The sequence below is a fragment of the Egretta garzetta genome, unplaced genomic scaffold (assembly GCF_000687185.1).
Source record: "Egretta garzetta isolate BGI_Z169 unplaced genomic scaffold, ASM68718v1 scaffold557, whole genome shotgun sequence".
NCBI classification, from domain to species: domain Eukaryota; kingdom Metazoa; phylum Chordata; class Aves; order Pelecaniformes; family Ardeidae; genus Egretta; species Egretta garzetta.
The window spans coordinates 756,833-781,884 of NW_009260264.1; the positions used below are offsets into that span (position 1 = coordinate 756,833).

Sequence of the window (25,052 nt, forward strand, 5' to 3'; positions counted from 1 at the left end):
AATATCCTTACAATATAAGGCCAAGACTGTGACATCCCATTATCTCTGCTACCAAATCTATTTGTTACAAACCTAGAATCAAAAAATTAACTACGTAACTATTCAGTAAAATCAGTAAAATTAGCCTGTAGCATGTAAAAGATTATCTGTAAATGATGATCTAGCATTCCAACTTACTTACAGGTGTGATAAGGATGAAGAAATGAATTAACTAATAAATGAAATTATTTACTTATTACCTTATATTTGTCTGAAGCATCTGACCTAGAAAACCCAACATCTTCCAGTTTTAATACTGAGAAATTGCAGATACTTCTAGAAATCTCAACTTTTTCAAAAACTTTGCCATGAAGTCAAACAAATAAAGACATCTGTACTTTTACAGCTTTTTTTCAGTTTGATAAAAAGTCATTGAACTAACCACTCAGACTGTAATGAGCCAAACAAATGACTCAGACTGTTCAATTACACTTCTCTCATATATGGACAACAAATCTGAGGCCGAGGACAAACTAGCATTTGCTGTAACTGAAGAAATTTCTTCGGTATTAACATTGGAATAAATTTATTTATTGCAGTATAGGAGTTTTCATCTTTGAATCTTAAATTATCTTTTAAAGACTGGTGCCATTACCTTCATTACACATATGGGGAAAAAATAAGACCCCCCAAAAATTACACTATTAATCAAGGCCAGTAGAGCCCAATTAACAAAAAAAGTCCTACATGCACTCAGTTCCTTTATTTTTGACAAGTTGCAGAAGAACTGACAGCATTTCAGAACTGAGCCATAGGGAACACCTTCTTTTTTTTTTTTTTTTTTCCCTTAAACTGGACCCAAGAGGGCAAGTGGGAAAGGTAGCAGAAATTTCTTTTCAGAAAATCTAGATTCCTATGAGTTTTGCTTGAGGCGGAATGATAAAAACATAAAAGAACAAGCAATTTTGCTGTTAGGATACAATTATTCGGGAAAGACAACAAGAAATCATTTCATTACATTTGTAATACAGATCTTTAATAATTCAAATGTATAAAAATGTGGAATGTAGTTTGACTGATAAGAGAACTTACTGAGAAAGGGCAGAAAGCAGATCATAATGCTTCATGGTTTCAGCCAAGGTATCAATAGCAGACTCTAAGGTCAGAAGAAGTTCTATGACAAAACCCTGGGGAAAGCCACAGGTTATTATAAATTATGCAATATGCACCAGGAAGACTGCAGAAAATCTATATAAAAATATAAAATCAGTATCAGTAACTAAATTATCATTTCATGCTTCACTTAGAGCACAACTTGTAAGACAGCTCAAATTAGCAGTATATCTTGAAGACAGGAAAAAACCTTAAATTTACTTCTAAATATTCACAAAATTCATTCTGGTTTGCATTATTTTTAAGGATGGACTTAAGGATGGAGTAATTTAGACTCTCATTTTGCAATATTAAAAGTTACATCCACTTCCTTAGATGTACAATGACACTAAGTTGGATGGTTAACGCTTCATCAGGTTAAGTTCTTAATAAAAGAAAACCTAAATTATTTTTGTATGGCTGATTTCAGGATTCTCTAACTATGAAAGAGAAGCTGTTTTCAGGTAACAGATGTATCAAATTCTCTGAAAATTCCTATTGCTGTAGAAGAGAACGTGCACAGCTCATCTTTTCATCATTTCATCAAGTGAAAGTTCAGGAAGTGTCATGATTAAAACTGTTTCAATATTTGAAATATCTTTATTTAAAAATAAAAGGTGAATCAAAAATGCTTTTAAATTTTACTGCCATTAAAATAATAATGTAGGTATGTCACTTAGGCAAACTTAGCTTTCTAATATAGTAGGGGAGGTATTTCAAATACCTGAGCTTCTTCTCCTGCATCTCCAACAGTTTCTACTAGTCTGGAGAGAACATCAGAAAGTGTAGATGCAGTAAGAGGCTGCTTCAGAGCCCTGAAAATCTGAAAGGACCTCCCAGCATAATGTCGAGAGGAGCATGACAGCGCAGTTTGCAAAGCAACTTCACTGAGACGATGTTCCAATTGAAATCCTCCTATAAGAGCACAAAAATACTCAAGCAACACAATGCTTTATAGAAAACAAAACCACTTGAATTTAATAAAGAATAAGTTACCAAAGTAACTCCTAACTTTAGAATACTACCATCATCTACATTTTTCTCAAGAAGTATTACTCTCAAAAATCTTTCCAGGCATATGAACTTGCATTCCGTAATACTTAACACTGGAGATACTTGTAGAGATTAAAACATCTATGATTTGAATGGCAAGTGTCCACAATAAATTAGTAAGGTATTTTATCTCTTGTAATAGAAACATGAACTGAAGTGTGCAATGCACAAGAAAAATCTATCATTTAGAAGCAGTAAATGATCACCTAGAGTCAATTTACCGATCATCTGTAAACTTACAGGCATTCAAAAAAATTCATTTAGTTTGCAGATTTGAACATTCTATCATGCATTGACTGTTATCTAACATACCTGAGCTAGACTGTTTAAATATAGATACCACATGCTTTAAAAACACAGTTAACTGTTCAGCACTTTTTATATTAGGGTTCTTGGCCGAAACATCTTCATGATTCCAAAGTGGCCCTCTTTTTCTAAAAACATAAAAATAGAGTAAACATAACAGAGTATAAAACAAAGCCTTTGTCATTAATATTATTTAAATGTTATTTTAAACTTAAGGTTAACTGCAAAAGAATCTACTACCTACTGCATAACAGAAACCATTTAGAACTGCAGACACGAATTGGAAAGAAGTTCAACAACTGTCCAATATTGTACAACAATATATAAGAAGTTAAGACAAGGTGAGAAGCAATCTATCAGATCCAACTGAAACAACAGTGTACGTTTAGGAAGAGATTTTCTCTGTTAGATAAATATTTAGTTATCTAACAAAGAACCAGTACAACTAATACCATTATACACTTCTTAACCTCCTTTCTTCCCATTTTCCTCACATCAATACACCCCACTATTCTAAATTTAGGCTGATGTAAAGGGACTTTTTTTTTTTGTTGGCATAATTAATCAAAAGCTTTGAGAAACACATGGGATTTCGGATTTACCCAATCTTGATAGCTCTATGTAAAATATCATACCAACTGCACTAGTGTTGCTTGTTTACAGATGTCCTTTGCTGCTAATTCATATTTTCTTAATACCCAGCTCTCTACTATTAGGCAATCTGTAAACTCTACACAAATCTTGCAGGTCCCTAATCATCTTTATGTATTCCAGCCCTAATCCTTTGGTATGGGAATCCTTTAGATGGAAAAGGGAACTCTATAAACTGTGCGGCAAGCAAAGATAAGAGACCTATGCGGAACATGGCAAAAGACTTCTAAACACTAAGGACACAAAAAGGGGGCCAAAATTCTCTGCAATTGTTGGAAAGTTAGAGTTGTTCATAGGTTATACCACATAAAATACTTCAGGATGAAACTCTCTCTTACTAGTGATAAAATAGAGACAAAATTAGACAACGTGATGCTAAATAGTAAGGGTTTTGCAATGTTTCCACAAAACACTTATCTTGACAAAAATGAAAATTTAAATCTTACCTTGAGGTAATAAATTCTATGAGAGTTTTCACTTTTTCATCCTGCTCTACTGAAATATCAACCTCATTGAGGATTGTGGTCTGCAGATGAGAAATGGCAGCACTTGTATTTCCTAAACTGATGCTAGAAGAGGTAGAACTTGAACTAAGCCCTGAGTCTGTCATTGGGGAGGGCTGGTAATCAGGTATAAAATCATGAACACCTCCTGAAATAAAAACAAGATTATTATGAGCTGTTGACTACTAATATTAAATATATTAAAAGATAGCCCTCAAAAAAAATCAATAATTTCGCAAACATAATGAGAATAATTTCATGCATGCAATAATTTCAATATATCAGACAACAAGTCTGATATATGGAAAGTCTTAATGTGACTGGACCCTTACTAAGGAACTGCTAGAGCCCTCTTTAAAACCACTGTATTATATTTTAACTTGTATTGGTAATAAATATGGTGAGATAACATCATTGGTCTCTGAGGCATCTTATCTTAGTAAGTTGAGACAAATGATATAAACTACTTCCTAATAACGCACAGATAACTTTTTTTTAAACTCAGTCCCAGCATAACTGACAGCACTTTAAATCAGTGATCAGTAAGTATTAACTAGTGAGTCACTTCTAAGCAGAGCCTCTCTTGCTGCACAAAGTTTCTCTAAAGTTAACTTAATCTTGCTGCTGTAAGATTTTCTCTCTGTGTAAAGAATTATGTGGCAGTAAAATACAACTGCGGTAACTCCCCACATTACACCTATGAGATGATAGGAGAAAGTAAACTGGCAAGGAAAAGAGAGTCTTGAATCTTTTACTGTAACAACTGTACATAATTTTGAGACTCACTGACATCCACCACAAATTTTCACTCTACAGAGCTGGATTATTAGCTGGTTCAAATAAAATTTAACATCAGCTTGTCTGACCTTATGCTAGACATGCATACCTATAACCACCTTATCTTAATCCCCCACTGGAAATGTTTGATGCCAATCTCATTCTAGTTTCTATCAGACATTTTTGTTTCAATAATAGCGAAACACAGTGTAACATTTAGACAGTTTTATTCAAAACTGCAAAGATGAGGAATGGAATGGTTTGTATAGGTCACCATATGGGTGCACTGGTAAGGTTCTGTCAATAGGTTTGCATAAAAGAATTCCTCCCCTATGCCCACTTTTTAATTCCTCATTGCCATGAATATCAAATTCAGAAAACAGATGAATATTTTCAGTTAGTGGCAAAACCACTTCTGATGTGAACAAACCGGAATGAACATTGTACAGCAATATGCTGCCACCTACTGAAATAATATGAAATACTAGGTTTTAAGAAAATGAAGTATTTCACATTTCTTTAAAAGCTACAACAGGCTTTTAACACACCATCAAAATATTACTTTCAAAAAGATACACAACTAAAACATGTAATTTCCCATATAGCTACAATATTGTAATGTTAAGGTGAACATTAAAAGGTGGTATCACAAAAGAGTATTGAACTGAATTGAGCTTATTGAACAGCGCAATTACAACTGACAAAAGTCAGAAATTTAAAGTTGCCATAAACAAGTGAGAGATGTATCTTCTTGTTGTTTGTTTTCAAGTGCATCATAAAAACTGCTGTATTACAGATCCAAAATGTAGAGCTCCCTCTGTGGTTTCCATTATTCTTTAGTGAGTCAACTGTGCTCCCAACTCTGATGACTGGGCACACAGTGGTAACGTGAACCATCTTCATTTGGCTTAATTAAAATACATTTTAACTAGCTAGACAGAGCTGAAACAAAATACATTTTAATGCCAAGGGCTCAGGAATACACTGCAAATAACAGAAATTTTAATAAAGCCTGGAAGAAAAGGTAACTTTCCATGTCATTTTAACAAGCAACACTTATCTAAAGCATACCTGTGAAAGTATAATCTAAATGGGTAGTTTGTTTGACAGTAAGCACCCTGGACTCATTGAACTCTCTGTTTCTGAGTAGGACAGAAGCAACAGACTGGACATTACTGCCAGATCCCATCACTATCAGCAGATGCAAAAGCAGTCGTTTACAATGCTCATAGACTTCAGGGTGACAGTGGTCAAAACCTAACATAAAAGGAAAATGGAAAAGCTTTATTAAATTCAAAGGGCACACGAATTCAATTATTAACAAAATAGCAGTATTCAAACTGGTCTGTTATATTTTACCAAATAATACAGAGATAATTCACTAAATAAATGATGGGTTTCAGCGTTTCAATACAAAATCAAAAGCATACAGTTTAAAAAACATGAATATATCCTTCTGTTTCTCACCTAACAGTAAGAACTTAAGATGTGTTCTGTATGAAAACTACTACACAGAGAAACAGAAAGAAAAAATTTGAATTTTACTGTGTCTTGTGTATATGGAGAAAGAGGTAAAAAAAGTGGCTACAACAGAGAGTGCCTTCAAATGACTCCAAAACCCTCTTAATTATTCGTATTAGTCAAGCTGATATTTAGTTGAATTTTTAAAAATACTGTAAAAATATTAACAAATTAATGATATTTCAACACAGTGGCAAACATTAATTTAAATGTGGAAGAGTTACATAAATAGTTACAATTCCTAAATTAGAAATATTTCTTTAAGAATTTAGTTACCAATAAAAATTGCGTGAAGCAAAAGATGCAAGTATCCTCCCCATTCCACCTTTACACTGTGGTCAACTATCAAGTCAGTTAAAAGGATCACTGCTATGTTGCATCTAAAAACAAAAAAAATAATTTGTTAGAAGAATGTAATATATGAACTTAATGAAGAGCTGCAAATAGCTTCATATGCTACTAACAGGCAGTTTTCAAGTCTATAAACATCCACAAAGTTGTATTAAGGTAAAACATGAATGCTCACAATGAAGATAGAAAAACTTCAGTCCTCCAAATTAAAAGGCTTAGAAATCTTAGACTGCTAGACCTGTGAGTAAAACAGCAGAAAACAAGTCTACTATCTTTAAATCTACTGTCTTTAATCTCTTATCTTTAAATTACTATATTTGTGCAACACAAATTAAAATGTAATGAATTGCCCTCAGCATTGCTACAACAGTTACCTGTGAAGAGACATGCCCGGAGGAGAAGTTTCAGGCAAGTAATCCACCAACGGTGACCAGCAGCCTCCAGTAGGTGGAAAAGGCAGAGGCTCTCCTTGATTGTGTTCCATCACCTTCAACCGCCAGTTTGAATACAGAGGCATTGAATCACCTAACACAATAGATAATTAATCCAGGAAAAAAAATTAATAGATTTCTGTATCATATCGTCTTCTAAAGAACTATTTTTACGTTCTTGAAAAGCTGAGATCGGGGGGGGTTAGCAGATCTGCATCAGCATGCCCGGCCTTTACAACAAGCTCTGTAGAGGACATTATGATCCACTTTCTTGAAAGAGGCAATATGAACCACAAATTCACTCTAACTTTTATGGTCTGCACAGAATCAGTCATTAAGGAGTGCATAAGGTCATCCTGATGGACTCTGCTGCTTCAATACAGCATGGGACATGCTAGGTTCCCATGCAGTGCTCAAAACGCAAAAATGTGCATCCTGTTGTTCAGTAGCACAAGAAAGGTAAGGAAAAGGCAGTACTGTATCACATGTAGTACCATACCTGAACAACTTAACTGGTAGCAAAACCAACTTTCAATAAAAAATTGAGTGAAACCTAAGAAGATCATCTGTGGGAGCACTTATAATGATCTGGATCAAATTGAAATCTATCTGGTAATCCTATGCAGGGTTAAAATACAAAGCCATTTTAATTACTAATAGCTTGTTAGCTAAAACAAGAGTTTCAGTCAAACGAGTACTCTGACAAAGCATACAGAACCCACTAATGTAACGCATAATTTACTTACTGTCTAACCACTGTCCTCATTTTTGCCTGATTACATGACCTGTTTAGCTTTCTCTAGCACTGTCACAATGATTTTTTTGTCTTAGGCACTGGTACAAAAGTAGCCACAGTTAATAAGCCTCCATCAAAGAAAAGTCTCCAAAAGTAGATGGAGTTTCAGGAGAGATTTCTACCTCTTTCCTTCCTCCGCACCTCAGAAGAACCAGATCACAGATCACAAAAAATAACCCAAAACACATTTTCAAAACAAGGTTGAAAATTAGAGGTACACAAGATCCTTTTTCTCCTGCCTAACTGCCTAGCTTTAGTGTTGGTACTGGCAAAAAAGAAAAAAAAAAAAAAGTGAAACTGCTTCATTTGGGAAGATGTTCACAAGTCATTCCAGAGGACAAGGGAAGGGAAGAAAGTGTGTTATCTTCCTTGCACATTCCATTGTAATCAAACATATGCTAGACTTCAACAGTACTAAGACGGAGGATTGTAAAAAACCCATATTTTTAAATAGGTTTGTGCAAAAACCACTGATAATGCTTATTTCCTCATGTTCTACAACCTTCAGTAAAAGTATTAACTTGTGAAAATTTTGTTTACTACCCACAGAAATATTTTTAAATAAAAATATTACTTTTTTCCTCTTCATATGAACCTCCAGAGCTGCTGCTGTAGCGAGATTCTAGTCTGTGGTGCTGGCGGTTTAAGTTACTGTTCAACCCGCTGTAGATGTCTAGATGTACATAACTGTAGGAACAAATAAAGCGGCATTAGTAACTGACATCCTGTGACAAAAAAGTTAATCAGGGTCTCTCAGTAAAACTGTATTTCAACAAAACTGTTACGCAAAAATGTTTCATTTTACAAGGACAATCAATATGATGCCAAAGGAGATGTAGAAGACACACCTCCTGTAGCAATGCTAGATAAGGGGATTCAAGGAGATAATCCACTATAAATTATATTTCTGTTAGATCATTTTCATTAGCATTAAGTACATTAAATTTTTTTTTATCGTTTTGCATAAGTAAGTTCTTCTCACTCTTGAGCAAAATAATGAAATCCCTATTTGATCTGGCACAGACACATATATGTATACACACAGAGTCCAGGATCCTACCTTGCTAATCTGATAAACTGTAAAGAAATCAGAGAAATGGGAGTGCTAAAAGCACAATTTCCAAGCTGCTTCTACATAAGTTTCTAAAATTCTCTCCTCCTGCCAAGTCCATGGTATATCTTATCAAAAGCATATACCCTGGGGAGGTATTAGACAACCCTACAGCGTATGCCAAAAATTGCAGAGACTTTCAAAATTTCATTCATTACTTTACAAGTTTCTTTAGCCCCAGCCCCATAGCTGCCAAATACTTGTCTGTGCTTTGCTAGGCTGAATTCTGAATTACACTTCAGATTCCATAGTCTTCTGTGATTTATTTTTTTGACAATGTGATTTATTTTCACAAAGCTCCCCCCCCAATTTAATTGAAGTATTGGGGTTGTCTCTATCAATATATTTACTAATCTAACTATATTGACAGAATTATTCTAGGGATGGAAAAAAGTGTCCAACTGGGAAATTACATTGGAAATATAATTACTAAGGCTCTCAAAGAAGTCATCACAAAATAAACTGGTTTGTGAATTTACCACATAGTAGCTACTCTACAGTAACAGCACGTGTCCACTTCTTTCTGTGCACACTTTTTCTCATGCTAATTATAGAATCCCTACTCCCTTTTCACTTTAAGGTTAGCCATCTCATATTTAGCACAAAATGAGAGCGTGCAAACAGCCAGTTACTGCTGAGCTCTGAGTCAATGCCCTGACTAAGTCCATGTCATCTGTTTGCTTTCCACCACCCTCACACCGGTACCACTGTCTGGCAAATTCCACCAAAAAGATTCTTCTCAAGAAGCTGAAAAATTAGGGAGGGAGGCACCTGTTTTAAAGCTAGCTGAAGGGTATTTTGCCACAGATACCAGACATCCAAATACTCTAACTGGGAGAATAAACTAGCTTTCAACACATCGGCATGCTGTTGATTTCTAGTGAGCTAAGAGACCAATTTGTGAATTGGCTACATTGCTAAACTAGTAACATTTGCCCCTGTCGTATCCATATCCATCTGCAGTATAACTTCTCTTGCATAAATATATACAATCCAGTGTAATAGTAGCTAATTTAGGCATCAATAACAGTATCGCTATAGCAATACAAAGCCTGACCTGGATTTCTTTCTTAATTTATTCAGTTTCCTGTACAGTTTTTCAAGTTCAAATTACAACTGAGGCTGCTACTGTTAATCCCAAATAGTATTTCAGTTCTGTTGCTTAAAACTTGTAAAATTTACAGCCATATATTTCCTGCAATATAGACATAGCTGGAGCCATTGAGATGCCAGTATTTATAGTACCTACCAGGAATTCCTGTAATTCAACTAATAACTGCTTTTTGAGGAGATACTTACTTCTCTTCAATATTGTCTTTTATATGTTTACTGTCAGGATTGCCATCTGTTGGAGCTACCATTGTATTGCTACTAGAAGTGGTACCTGTGAATTATGGACAAAGAAAAAGATTGGTCAATAGAAAAGAAAAGCAGTCTTAAGCACTACGTGATGACCCTTACTTTCTTGCCCATGCCAAGAGCCCTAACCAGGTTTGCACTACAGCAACTAGCAAATACGCAAACTGAGCCATAGAAATTACTTTCACATGCAAGAAAAAATGATTTAGACCAGAAGATTCTGAGCTGCTACCATAATTTCACTAACTGGAAAAATCAAAAGAATCCACTTCAAAAATCTGAGTCTTCAATGTAAATTAGGTAAAAAGACTTGGTTTTGAAGCAGGATCTAGAGACCTATTTCTTTCCTTCCTGTATGCTACACCTCATAGTTATCCATAAAATGTAGTTGGACTTTGGTATGCAGTTAATTCAAACCACAAACAGATTAGGGGTTAAAGCCTAACAGCCTGCAGTGAAGCTTATATCAATTTATTTTTAAGAGAAACTTGAAAGTATCACACTGGATAGATCACCACAATTGGAAATAATTGTGCACCCCACAGATTTTGCTACTCTCAGTTACACTTAAGTGCAAAAGCCCCATAATTTTTGCTTCCATACTTTTGAACACTTTCACAAACAAGTGCCAATGCATCCACCTTGTGATCCAGATAATCCCTATGTAACAGGTCCAGGTTGCTTCATAACATTAACAGCTTTGCAGCACAAAAGCTAAATCCTTGCTTAGATACCCTCCCATCTATGTCTTTTGTGGCCCACTTTAAAAGATGCTTCACCAAAACCAGATGGCTTTTCCCCACATTCCTCAGCATGTTGTTAGATTGAAGCACGAGGTAGACACTTTTTATATTTTCAGTGGGACTTTTTTTGATGATTGATCTACTGTTTCTTGTTAATTATTTCTAAATAAATTATCCTAAGTAAATTCACTTAAATCCTCTTGAATAAATTCCTACAGGTGCAGCTTGTGTCTATAACAGAACTTAAAATACAACAACTTGTATGGATTTAAAATTATATAAATTTTCCCAGTTGTTTGACTGAATTGACCTAAAAGTGATATAGTGAGGGTAAACAGTGCAAGATCTGAATATAGACGAAGTCTGACACATATATTAATACAAACCTGTTCCTTGTGAACCTATTGGATGTTCTTTAATAAGAGCTCTGGGTACAACAAAAATCTTTTAAAACAAACTTTGTGCCTTAATTTATTTTTAGAAACAGAACATTGTACTCCTATTGAGTATTTATAGATGAACTCAAATATTATAACTGATTGATAATAGCATGTTAATCATTGACAGTAATAAAAGTTTAAGTTAATAAATTTTCACCTGAAGTGACAGAGGGGATTTTGTAGCTGGAAGTAATGCGGTAATATGGTGGATTATCCATATGGGTGACTCCTGAACTGACAGGATCTGTAAGTTGAAGTTCACTCACCAGCTCTTCTAGTAGTTGCATTGTTTTATCTCTACCCAAATAAACAATAACTTTCTTTACCTGCCATCAAAAACAAGTATATGTATATAAAAAAAAAAGGAAAGGAAGAGATATAAATGCCACAACTTGTTAGAATCAATATCTACCTGCACTGCAAGTGAGGATACCTGAAACTTACTCTAGTTCTAAAAGCATACAAAATTGCTTTCACAGATGTCAATAGGAGCAAGCATTGATAGCATATCACAAGAGTAAGAAAGTCAGTCTTCTGAGTTCAGTGATAGTTATTTAAGAAGCAAAACATTTTCTTACAAAGGCAACATCTGAGATCAACATTGGAACCAATGTATTGTGATATCATTTATTTTTGATACTTCACAGTTGTGTTCTACACTATTTCTTTTCCAGCAGGCATCATATTTTTCTTCATGCTATTCTGCAGTGCTCTAACATATGATGTAACAAAAAATAAAATTGGTTTTGAGGGGGCTTGGTGTGGGGTTTTTTTTGTTTTAATACTTGGTCATGTGAGAATAATCCCACTGTCCCTATGTGACATGACAAGTGCTTTATTTTACTATATTATCTGTCTGCTTTTTAGGACTATCCTAAATTATAGCATAGGAAAAAAAATTCCCAAAATGTTCAAGGCCTTTATATGCCCTGATAAGAATAAACACCTAACTATTGCAGCATTTCATTAAGCATACAGTAATTAAGGATTCTCCACTACATCTTACTTCAGCAAAATAATCCTAGTTACTGCAAGGCAGCAGGAGATGGCTGCTAGTCAGTGATTCCTCTAGACTTCAGCAAGTTCATATTTTTCCTTCTGACATTTTCTTGAGTCATTACTGCTCAATGGTTTATTTCCATCCTTTTGAGATAACTCAAAGATGAACAGTAAGCAAGCGATCCAAGGCATTTGACTCATGGAATTACTTTGTCATGTTGTTCAAACCATACACACGAAGATTTTGGGCTGAAACATTAAGCTAGATTTCCTGATTCGCAATGAAAACAATTGCCAATCAATGAAGAACTTAAGCTGTCCTTAGTAAGAACTTAATAATATTAGAGGTCCTGATTGTTTACTTCATATCTAGTTTTTTTGACTAGTAGCAAAACCTATAACAATTTTCTAATGAAAATATTATTTATGGAACTATCTTAATTCTACCTAAAGAATAGAGACCAACTGATGCAGTAGATTTGTGTTTTACGATGGAAAGGAGTTGCTGAGTGTATACTCCTAAGAAAATTAATATAAATTTAGCAATCAAACTCTCAAGTTTCCTTCTTATGACAAAGGAACAAAAAAATGTAGACATTTTAATAAGTATTTTCCATTTTTTATTATTTACTCACTAAGATCTATGGTCCACCTAGCATACCTGGAATTTTGACAACTCATAACTAATAAGACAGCTAGTGGACTGTTTCAGACTTACCACCCTGAATAAATTGCAATTTAAGCCATTAAGTAGTCTTAAGGAAGTCGCAGCTATATATAAGGTGTGATAGTCTTTCTGCTTTATTTCCTTCTCAAACCCATTCCATGAATGCTGGGTTTCACTGAAACTGATGCTGAAATTTAGACACGGATGTCCAAAGTAATTCAAACAAAAGAACTGAACTTCATTTGTTCGTGGTATTCAGTGGTCATAAAATATGGGGTGACACTATTATGTGGTTGGAGATTTTGATATAAGAAATCCTACCTCACATTTTTTGTTCGATCCTCTTTGCTGCTAGATACACAACTCATTTTTAAAATATCAGTAGCACTAAGGAGAGACATAACACATACTCACATAAGGCAAAAGGCTGGGTTCACTGTTCACTCCACAGATACTGATTAAGAAATGCAAAATTATTTTCAGATTCTTTGGCCAACTGTCTGCCAAAGTAGTCCAGACATTTTCGATCTCTGACCAAGCCACTTCATCACCATACTAGAAAACAAAATAAATATCTCTCCTGAAAACTCCAGTAGAAAACATTGTATTTGAAAGTGATCAGTATGATCAAGTGGGACAGGCTCTAGATAAAGGAGACATAAATCCTGTAAGAAGCTGTTGCCTTTTTAACATTCCAGAATGAAGCTGTCACATATATTCATTTTTATAGACATATTCTGGAAATAACTATTTTCTTTTATAGCTACAAATATATAAAAACATATCTAAGCATATTTGTACATATTATATATTTGACATATGTAATACTTTTATACATAATAGAAGCGTACAAATATTTATTTATATGTGGATTTAGTTATATTTTTATATACTTATTTACGTAATTAAATTTAAAAAAAGCTATCTAAATTTAGCAGACCCCCATTCTCCCAGTTGCTGACAATCCTGAATAAAATTTCTCAGACCACAGGCTGCCAAAAGATTTTAATTTGTAGTTTAAAACATGGTCTCTCATCAGTCGGACTCAAAGATATCAAAATTGGCAGGAGCACTGCATGTGACCAATACTTTTTCTCTGTGGGAAGTAGCTATCACAGGAAGGAGGGTCTATCAGCCTCTGGCAACAAGATCAGTTCCAAAACTCCACTTTGAGATCATAGGTATACAAGTGACCTGGTATCATCTATCCAGCTAGGCATCTATATTGCAAAACAACAGTTATACACTGTTACTACATATAATAACTACTACAACGTTTATATTATATATTACATGTTTCTCGTAATACCTCAAAACTATATGGTATAGTTTGGGTATGCATAAGCAACTCAACAAATATGAACAATAACTCTTGAAAGTTTGGTAACACACTATCTCTGAACAGTATTTTCTTGCACTCTATACACAACAATCCACGAGAACAAGATGGAGCACTTAAGTAATTAGTTTTACCTTTGCAGTCATATACATCAGATTGTTCAGAACCATAGCTGTAGCCTGTGGTGATCCCCAGCCTTCTCCTCGTAGCCATCGTCTACTGTTCACCATTATTTCTCTGTCTCTCAAAGAATCTTCTTCATCTTCATCTTGCCGACGAATGGTTGGCAAAGGTTTCAAGTCTACCAACTCAATATTGTTCATCCATGGCAGCAGATAATGCAGCATCACCTGCCTCCCAGCTGGGTGAGCCGTTTGGATTCTCTGACTTACTTCTGTCATTCAAAAATCAGGTACATACATGAATTGTAAATCTATAATGAGAACTGCTTTGATAATAACAACAACAAGCCCAGTAGGCCATATTAATGTAAAGTAATGCTGATACAGACGTATTTTTTTCATTTAGCTGATTAGCAAAATTTCATAACGATTAAGTCCGCAGTCTTCAGTATGTACTAACTTTGGCAAAAAAGCACTTAAATTTTTTTCTTCCTCGTGCCAGTCCTTGTAGTTTTTTCAATTGATGTGAAAGGTTATTATGCTGCAGGTGTTTAAAAATGCTATGGAATAATATTTTTAAGCAACCTACAGTAAATAAGAAAATACTAGAAAGAATAATAGAAGAATAATTTTTTAAAATAGTTGCAAATTATTTCTCTAACGTGACTTTTCATGGCTATTAGGTCAGGAGAAATATCTTTGATTCATGTTGTTTCCTCTTGAATATATTTCAAATAAAAGTAAACAAAAATTGTCACTCAGCAAATTCCATTTTCTCCATTCATTATGATGATATCTTGTTGTCTTGATTGTAGTGAATTACATGTACATTAATTATTGAAAAATAAGAATTACACATTGTGTACAATGCTTCTGACCTGATGAAGTTTTTTGTTTTGTTTTAAAACCATACCTGAGAAGATAGCAAGTGTTAGTTCAGGGTAAGTCCTTGCTAATTCTTCTGACAGCTGATAATATGACACAGAATACAGATGTGGTAAAGGAGAAGGCTGACCCAAAACCCCATCCGTCCGTTGAACTTCCAGTTTGTGAGCATAACGGAACATCTTTGGTTCCAGTATCTACAAAGGTAATGTTCAGAATTTGAAGCTAAGTATAGAGCTACAATGGAAATCTTTATATAAAATCACCTTTTAAATTCATTTATCTATTCTCATTTAATGTTTCCTATCTACGCAGATCTCCATCTATCTACAGTATTCACCAACAGTGGTAATTTCACAGAAGACTAGCTAAGACTCGCTCCACTTGATGAGTTTCCAGCAATAAATTTCAGAAATCTCCTTTCACAAAATACCGCATTAAATACAAATTTCTCGATAACAAAACGTGAAATACTATTGAACATCTGTATTTCCAAACTATCAATTTCTGCTCATCTATGAGGCATGGATAGGAGCAATGTAATCTCTGATGTGGCAGAGATGCAGCAGGAGGCTAAAGCCATTTGATACTTTAAAAGTCAGTTTTGGCTGATGTTAAGCAGTGGTGTTCACTTGAGAAGAAAGATGGGGCTTAAAGGGAGGGTGGCGTGGGTGCTGACATATCAACAGGGGTGTGGTTTCAGTGGGGACTTCACTGTTGAACTTAGCTGACAACAAAAACCTCTGAAAAAACTTCCAAGACTTGTGATCTGAGCCACAAGCAGCACAGATTTATTTATTTATTTTTAAATACTAATGCTGCCTGTAGCTTACCCCTAAATGACCTCAGAAAGGAATATACAAAAGTAAATTAAATGGCTAAGAAGATTCTCACTATCATCTCTCCATACAGATGGATGAAAAAATGTATGGTATTCATGTAAAAATCAGAAAATTGACTGGTGCCCCAGCAGACAGAGCAAAGGGACAGGAAGCAATATACTTCTTCTGAAGTGCTTTTGGACAAATGGAGCTATATACCACTGTGTTTCAGGGCCAAACCAGAAGAATCTTCATTTAGGTTTTGCCTCTTGAAAAAGTGGAGATTATGAAAATACAAGTCTTGAGTGCTCAGTTCATGAAAACAGACATGCTTCCACTGAAGTCTATTTGTGCCAAGTAAGGATCTGGCCTAACTATGCACTAAAATAGAGAAGAAAAAAAAATATATACATTGTATTTCATTGCTGAAAGGACAAACAAATAGTAACAGGTTGGGGTTTTTTTTAAATGCACAGGGACAATTGCTATTTTAAAAGAAAAAAAAAAAAATCACAATTAGCTTACAAACCTGTAATAGTTGCATAGCAACTTCATAGATAGCCCTAGTAGAATCAGCTGCTTTAAATAGTATCAGATTCAGCAGGGTCACTGTATCACACTGGTAATCCCTAGGGAAAAATTGCAAGTGTGAAATAAGTGAAATTACATTTGCCTTTTTAAAATTTGGCTTTTCAAAGTTTAATTTACAGAGGATATGGTAGGGGGTAACATAAAACAAATAGTTCTACATGAAAGCAAACTTTCAAAATGAAAGTTTAAAGTTTTGACAAATGCTGTAGTACCTGTTTTGGAACACGCTGGCTATGGCTTTAAAACAGCCAGCTGCTACCCTCTTGGAACCTGTGTAACACCGGTCTACGGCCCAGTACATGAGGTTACTCTGGTCAGGGTTGAGTTCCAAGAGCAGCATGACTGCCTCACAGCCTAACTGGTGAACCTGTATTCCAGAAAAGTACCAGTATTTATTTATAAATATAGAAAAAAAGACCAACTTACAAAAATGGCATAAAATAGGGAAATACATATTTAATAAAAAAACCACCAAAACCCCAAAACTGCAACACACAAAATTTGTTCCATTTAAAACCAATGAGACCACAGCTTAAAATAACAACAGGTAATTCCATCAAACTGTTTAATGTTCAAATGGCACAGAGAGTCATATATTACTGAAACACATAGCTCTACTCTGACATTTTTTTCCTCACTTCCAAGGCTACCCTGAGCTATTTACTATTTTCACTTACTACAAAGTGAACACTGACCTGAAAGCATCAGATACAGAAAAACACTTAAACATATGCAGGAATTCCAGTGGGATTCCACTGGAGCTGTATTTTTATGTAGTCACAGTATTAGTGCAACGGAGACCCTATCTTTTAAGTCTAAAGCTTGCCTTACTGTTTAGATGTAAACCTTGGTCTTCGTAACTCCGCAGGACCCCCAATGGACTCTACAGTCTCACAAGAGTTCACGTTCAAAATCTTGTCTCCTTTAATCTTCTAAAAGATCTGCTTATTACTACAACTTAGCCTAGCTGATTAGTTTATAAATGATACACAATGCTTCACTCCTTGCCCTTTCGTCTTCCATTCTGTTTTGCCTGTTCTTAGACTGTGATTAGGGACTGCCTTCCTCAATAGGGTGACTACACATATTAAGGACAGTGCGAAAGCATGCACCACAAAACCAGCTTTTAGAGCTGCTCTAAAGCATTTAGGCCAATCTGACCACAAAACTCATTAAAGCATATGTTGAAGGCACTGATAGTTGCAAATGAATGTTGACATTGCCCGTATTACCTTTTTATCTTGTGAATCCAAAATATTATCCAGCCATTTGTATAAATAACCATCAGATGAGAGCCCGACGTTATCTGCAACAGGGCCACAACACAGTACAGCAGACATAGCCTTTAGAAAGTAATTGAAAAACACTACATTTTAATAATTCGGATACAGGAAGTTCTTTTAGCAAGTCCATTATAATATCAGAAAACTAACTTCTATTCAGTCAAGGGAGGAAGACCAAGGCTAATAAAAAACTGTTTAACATCTTATTCAAGAAATTACCAGATGACACTTTTCTCAATTCCCAAATACAAGGAACTGTTAATACTGTAAGCAGAAAAGCACTAAGTCATGAATGGCAATAAGAACGTGAAAAAACACGTCCAAAAAGTCCAAATGTTAAATTTGGGTTAAAAAAGTCAAAAAAAGAAAAGTCAACATAACAATCTATTTCCAAAATTCAAAAAGTGCTAAAATACCTTTAATGCACAGTATTGGTGTCTGTTTATTCGCATGTTTCTATCACTGTATCTGTCCAGGGGAGTAAACATGATACTAAAAGGACCTGCCCAATGACTGAACAACATAAATAGACTGTGGCGTAGACTCTGCTGTGGAAAGACACTTCTTCTCTGGTGTACTGTAAGAAAAATCACAGTTAGACACACTCCTCTTGCCATTCTTTAAAATAAAGTACGTAAAACAGAAATAGACCCAAATAATTAATATAAAAAGGAAAAATCAATGTAAAGACCCATTATTTCAACATCATAATAGCTGGATGTAGGTTTACTATTGTCCTGTTTGATGCCACTAGCGTACAAGAATAAGCTAGTTATTATTCTAGAGAATTTAAATGCACTGCCAGCCAACAAGACTTTTGCTAAATAAGAAAATTACTTGCATGATTTCAAACAGTACCAAAAAATATCCCTCTTAAAAACTCATGCTGCTGAAGATATATACAAAACTGATGGCATAAATTATTTTTATGACAGTATTCTGAAACTTCAGAAAGAAGTGGATTTTTGTCTTGTTTTTGTTTAGTTTTGTTGTTTTGGTTTGTTTGTTTGTTTTTAATGTACTGCATATTAAAGACAGTCATCAGAAGCGGTTGAAGTGTTCTTACATACCTGGAACATTTTGAATGATATTTGCCACTAAGGCACTAAAATGGCATCGTATATCTTTCAATGTATCAGAATCCTTTTCATTTTCTGCTTCTAGGAGTTGTCTCGTTAGATCAACATACTCAAGTAAAGTGTTGTTGAGGGAATGTGTTTCATTATCAAGGCCACCACTTGCACTTAAAAATAAAATAAAAAAATCAATTAGTATAGTAAATACATGCAACAATTTTTGAAAACAATCCTTTTTTTTTCTCTTTAATAAAACCTACAACCACATCACTGCGAATATTTTATTTGAAGTAATTTCTTCACCAGCTTCTATTTCACTGTTAAATAAAAAGCTCCAGTGAAAGCAAACTAATAATCAAGCCTCGGTATCAGAAGTCTCTCATCTTTCCACAGAATTAATTCTTACACTGGAGACAAGTGTTAAAAATGATAATAAAAACCCTAAAACAATTAACACTCCCCACCCCCCCCAAACCCACACAATTTGTAAATCAGAAAAAATAATTATTACTACTTGACTATAGACATCTATATTACATACTGATTTTTGGAAGTCATTCAAGATGTTCAATACTTCATGACATGCTATTGACTATTAGCAGATGAAAGCAATTTATTAATTTTGTATATTCATTTCCCATTGTCATTGCTTTAGCATCAGACTAGGTGTCAGGCTGCATGTGATTCAAACCTGCCCTCCTTTGAAAAGCAAGTGTTAGAAGGGTGACTCCATTCCTCTCAGCTCCCTCTACCATCTTTCCACATTTGTACTGAAGACAATTAAAAAGTATGCCTTGCACACCAAAGGCAAGATGAGGAGGTTTATGATAGCCCTTAATTGCTTGCTAGCTTCCACCACAGAGTCAGACTGGCCTCAGAGAGAAAAGCTGACAAAGTTCCAGGGTGCAAACTGTGGTTAGGAGATATTTTACACATGCTAATTAAACACCAGTGAGTCCCTTAAAAGATAAGAAGGGAGAGTACAATTTTAACAGCTACACTCTAAAAAATCAGCATTCTGAAAGTAAGGAAGGCATTTTAGGAATGCTTCTGAGGCAACATTCTGAAATATGCTGTAGCAGCTTGCTTGAAGATTGAGAATTTCACACTGATTATGTTGCTAAGGTTGACAAATAAATATTTAAGTATCATTGTCTAACAGAACAGGAGGAGCTAGCCTAACCATCTAGCCTGCCTGCTCTTATACAATTCCACCTGCATAGAAAAAGATTTGTAAGGGACTTGTAAAACACAGGCCAGAATTCTAAGTCTTCTTTCAAAGTGTAGGGTAAACTGAGGAACAAAACCCAACCCAGTTAACATTCTGTTCTCCCTCAGAAAGAAAAAGGTCCAATATTAATGAACAGTAGCCTTCTCTGCATTGGACACGGTGACTAGCATCAGGACTCCAGGTGAGGAAGAATCCCAGACTGATTACAGAATAGCTGTAACTTCTGTCTTCTGATTCACGTAACTGGTGCGATGGTTGAACACAGACCAACAAAAAGGAATGCGACACACTGCCTGTTCAAAGCAAAGTCCCGGAAGATAGTAGCATTTTAAATAAAACACACACCACTATGACAAAAAGCATGCAGAAGGGAGGGATTAGAAAGCCACCAAAATTCCAAGTTTGATAAAACCATGTCTATTTATTTAGTAGTATACTAAAACTCACTGAAGAACTTTGCATGTTTGTTATACTGGGTCACAAGAATATTAGTGACTTAATTCAGAAGCATAAACAACATCTTTTCGTCGGTGCTGCCCCTACCTGTGACTAATGACACCAGCATCTGCCAACAGTTCAAATATTCGTACTAGTTGTACTCGTAAAATATCTCGACGCCTGCGCCGTTTCATGTTCTATTCAACAGAGGAAACACAAAATGAATTGAAACAAAGGAAAAACAAAGTATAAAACAAGTGTGGCATATAAAAACAGTATTTGAACTACTACTGGCATCAATTATCAGAGGTGCCAACCTTTTAAGATGAGTTACCAAAATTGCTAACAATTTCAATAAACCAGACAGTGAAGAAAATTTTTCCCTGTTGCAACTCCAAGATATACTAGGTTTGCTATTACACTTATTATAAAAATAATGGTTTTTATCAGTCTCCTGTCACAAAGTGCAACATATCAAATGATGAACTGAAGTACAAATGCTACTCTTTCTACATATTTGCATACAAGACTGACAAAACACAGTGTTTTATAGCCCAGTAGTCCAGTAACATTTTGAAACAGGAGTGATGTTCCTTTCCATTACCTGTATGTAATTACAAATTTTTTACTAATACAAATATGACAGTTAACAAAAAAAATACTGAGCAATCATCTCTGAGTTTCTGTTTGAAGAGACTATTATTTCTATGAATACCTACTGGGGCTTCTATACCCTGCTGTAAAACACACTCGCCATCAGAAAATTTTACTCATAGCAGTCAGTCAGGTGAGCTTACAGCCTTTTTCATTAAAAAAACAAAACAAAACAAACCCCCAAAAAACCAAACTGAAGTTGGTAGACAGTAGAACTCAATTCCATGTCTTAGGTACTATTAATTGTGGGCATGTTACTGATGATACAAGAAAGTAACAACTGTGTAAAACTATGCATAGGTAAAAGGAATTAAAAGAATGTGGAAAAGGTTACAGTAGTTTTTTCATCATTTGAAACAAAACCTCTTTGATACAGGAAAAATCCAGAACTCAGAAACAAACACAAATCTCTTCTAATGTAAACACCTCACAATCATTTAAAAAAGTAACATCTCACCTTTTTAGCTGGTATACTGGCAGTTCTTAGGTGCAGAAATTAAAGAACATAAATAACATTTCTTTACTACCATTTGTGAGAAGATAATTAAAACTGTATACTGAATATAGTGGAAAATATCTAATTACCTCTGGCCTTCTTTCAAGTGCTTCCTTAATAATAGGATGTAATTCTTCAATTAGTTCCCTGAATTAAAGTAAAAGAATTAAAAGGATAAAAACAACAATTAAATTAAAATCTCAACTGAAAGATGTTTCACAGCAACTAGCGTTACAATGTAACTTAAAACACGCTTGGGTTTTCCTTCTTTACGCATAGCTTTCTGAAATAAATCAGCATTTAAAACAGATGTTTCCTAGAAAGATATTTTCCTAATTTAAAGGCAGACTATCAAACGGATGTCTCAATAATTACCACTAAATTTGCATTCACCAAGTATTATGGCATAATTCTGTCACAGATGATTTTCATCTATTTTCATATTCAGTGTTTAACAAAGCCTTACGGTGCAAATAGATACTAGTAGGAAAAAAAAATAAAATGTTGGCAGCTTATCATACAATGCCCTTTCAGTTGTCATGATGCAACTCCTTCTGGAGAAATTGATGCGTCATGGCCTAGACAAGAGGTCTGTGGGGTGGGTGGAGAACTGGCTGGCAGGCCGCACCCAAAGGATGGTGGTAAATAGCTCTTTTTCAAACTGGCAGCCTGTCACAAGTGGGGTCCCCCAGGGATCGATATCGGGCCCAACATTATTCAGTATCTTCATAAGCGATCAAGTGTAGCCTGATGAATTTTGCAGATGACACCAAACTGAGTGGGGAAGTAGATACTCTGGAAGGGAGAGCCACTGTGCAGGAAGACTTGAATAGGCTGGAAGAGTAGGCTAACAAGAACCTTATGAACTTCAACACTGACAGGTGTAAGGTGTTACACCTGGGAAAACATAATCCAGGAGTGCAGCATAGACTGGGATCCACCTGGCTGGAGAGCAGTTCTGTAGAAAGGGACCTGGGGGTCCTGGTGGACAGGAAGCTCAATAGGACTGAGCAGTGTGCTGCTGTGGCCAAGAAAGCCAATAGGATGCTGGGTTTCATCAAAAAGGGCATCACCAGCAGAGATAAAGAAGTCATTATTGCACTCTCCTCAGCGCTTGTCAGGCCACACCTGGGATACTATGTACAGTTCTGGTCTCCACTATATAAAAAAGAAGATGTGGACAGGCTGGAGGGGGTCCAGAGAAGGGCCACCAAGATGATCAAACGACTGGGAAGCCTGCCATATGAGGACAGGCTGAAAGAACTGGGTTTGTTCAGCCTAGAGAAAAGGATGCTTAGAGGAGATCTCATCACCACGTATCAGTACCTAAGGGGTAGCTGTAAGGAAGATGGAGGCTCCCTTTTTACAAGGAGTCACATGGAAAGGACAAGGGGGAATGGACACAAGTTGCTCTTGCGGAGATTCCGATTGGACACAAGAGGGACATTTTTCACAATGAGAACAGTCAACCATTGGAACAATCTCCCCAGGGAAGTGGTTGACTCCGCCACATTGGACACTTTTAAGAATCAGCTGAACAGGCTGTTGGGCCATCTTGTCTAGACTGTGCTCTTACCTAGAAAGGTTGGACTAGATGACCCTTGAGGTCCCTTCCAACCTAGGACTCTATGATTCTATGATTCAGTTGTTAATAAAGATTGTTTCTTTAAGGCAAATAATGCTATACTGACAGAAGTCAGACTAGTTTCTATGAAAACTGAAAAGCAATATGTTTTGATGCTGCGGTTACATTCCTTATTTGTTCTGAAGATCCGGTCCCTATAACTAGTCAGTTTCTTCTGCCAAACCGAGACTCTCTTATGACTCTAAAAAGGGGGCAGGGAAAGGGGAAGGAGATCAGTAGAATGGATCTACACAGGCAAAATACTAAGGCAAAAACATACTGGTGTTACTTTAGTATTTGTTAACATAGTAACTACTGCCTCCACTTCAGAGTTGTTGGAGTGTGATGCATTTTCCTACTCCTATGCTGTTGTAATTCAGACATCAAAAGCATGAACCACTCCAGGTTTTCACAGTAAATGACTGACTCCTCTATTACATCATTCAAAGGTCCTCCTTCAGAGAATGGGTCCAGCTGATCAGAAAGCTGCATAAACTTTTGCAGTGCATTCAATTACAAGAGGCTTAAGCATGTTTCTTTCAAACGTAGAAAACAAAATAATTTGGAAGAAGCTTCTTTTGTGCTAAAACACAGTAAAAGATCAGCTTCCAATGGAGAGCAGGAGACACCTAGACAAGTTCATGTGATCAGTAACAGAAAATAAAAGCAAAGAAGAATATTCTAACAAGTTTAAGTGGACTGCGTATACATATAACCTATACTGGAAAAAGTTCCCGAGTAAAACATACCAAGTGCGGAGGAACAGTGCTTAAGAAAACAAAACCAAAACAACAAATCAGTGGAGAACTGCATGGGTGAAGGATGGGCTACCGTTAGCATCTGCTGTGAGTATGCACATTGGACAGAGGAAAAAAGCTAGTCATCAGGAACAAAACATACAATTCAGAACAAAGAAATCAGAAGACTGATAAGAATCAGATTTTTTTTTTCCAAGTTTGCTGAATGAATTGTTTCTAATTTACCAAATAGGGATTTCTAGTGAAATCCTTTCTGAAAGCATTTTCTAGACTTGTAGAGCACAATTATGATTTAAACTGTTCAGCAGATCCTTCAAGGTCATGGGACAAAATCTTACTTTACTACTGGTAGGAGAGTAAAGTCAGATATGACAAACAATTGAAGACTATCAATCTCAAACAGAATACCACAACTGAGGACTTGACATTAGGGTTTCAAATTCATCTTTGGCTCCTCATCTGTCATAATATGGGACACAAGTGGTTGGAGAGAAGCATCTCATTCAAAACCAAGAGTATTAGCGATCCCTAGTTTCTTCTACAGAAGCAGAGTTGGTTGCTATAGCATGGCACAACTTCATTATCAGAGGTTGCCTGCTGTCAGAGAACATCTGATGCTGAGCTCTGGCCTTCCCAAGAAGTTTTCTTCCCCTCACATGTTCTCCCTCTTCATCCATCCTCCATAAGAGGGAGTTGTCAGTTGAGGACGATGGCACAGAGCGCATTTTAAAACTCATGGCTTCCTGGCATAGAGCTGCCTTTTTACCTCAGTGGATTGGTGCTACACACTGACAATACCGTACATTAGAATCTGAAGAAAAGTAAATTTCAGTTGAGGTAGGAATGCCATGATGGCTAGATAGACCATTTTGGATTTGACTTTTATATAAAAGAC

At 35.7% G+C, this 25,052-nt stretch overlaps 1 protein-coding gene across 2 annotated transcripts in view; it reads right to left on the reverse strand.

Moving 5' to 3' along the window:
- FRYL (FRY like transcription coactivator) overlaps nt 1-25,052 on the reverse strand; it is a 156,395-nt gene that overhangs the window by 36,095 nt on the left and 95,248 nt on the right. For both annotated transcript variants that reach the window (XM_035897671.1, XM_035897670.1), the window contains 20 exons: nt 21,865-21,922; nt 20,731-20,822; nt 18,951-19,123; nt 18,297-18,457; nt 17,830-17,940; nt 16,810-16,964; nt 16,536-16,635; nt 15,214-15,382; nt 14,313-14,572; nt 13,254-13,394; nt 11,331-11,499; nt 9,931-10,015; nt 8,095-8,207; nt 6,668-6,818; nt 6,219-6,322; nt 5,493-5,678; nt 3,588-3,792; nt 2,497-2,618; nt 1,856-2,046; nt 1,072-1,166 (listed from right to left, as the gene is read on the reverse strand). In XM_035897671.1, coding sequence (XP_035753564.1) covers nt 1,072-1,166; nt 1,856-2,046; nt 2,497-2,618; nt 3,588-3,792; nt 5,493-5,678; nt 6,219-6,322; nt 6,668-6,818; nt 8,095-8,207; nt 9,931-10,015; nt 11,331-11,499; nt 13,254-13,394; nt 14,313-14,572; nt 15,214-15,382; nt 16,536-16,635; nt 16,810-16,964; nt 17,830-17,940; nt 18,297-18,457; nt 18,951-19,123; nt 20,731-20,822; nt 21,865-21,922 — 2,841 coding nt within the window. The remainder of the gene's footprint in view (nt 1-1,071; nt 1,167-1,855; nt 2,047-2,496; nt 2,619-3,587; nt 3,793-5,492; nt 5,679-6,218; nt 6,323-6,667; nt 6,819-8,094; nt 8,208-9,930; nt 10,016-11,330; nt 11,500-13,253; nt 13,395-14,312; nt 14,573-15,213; nt 15,383-16,535; nt 16,636-16,809; nt 16,965-17,829; nt 17,941-18,296; nt 18,458-18,950; nt 19,124-20,730; nt 20,823-21,864; nt 21,923-25,052) is intronic.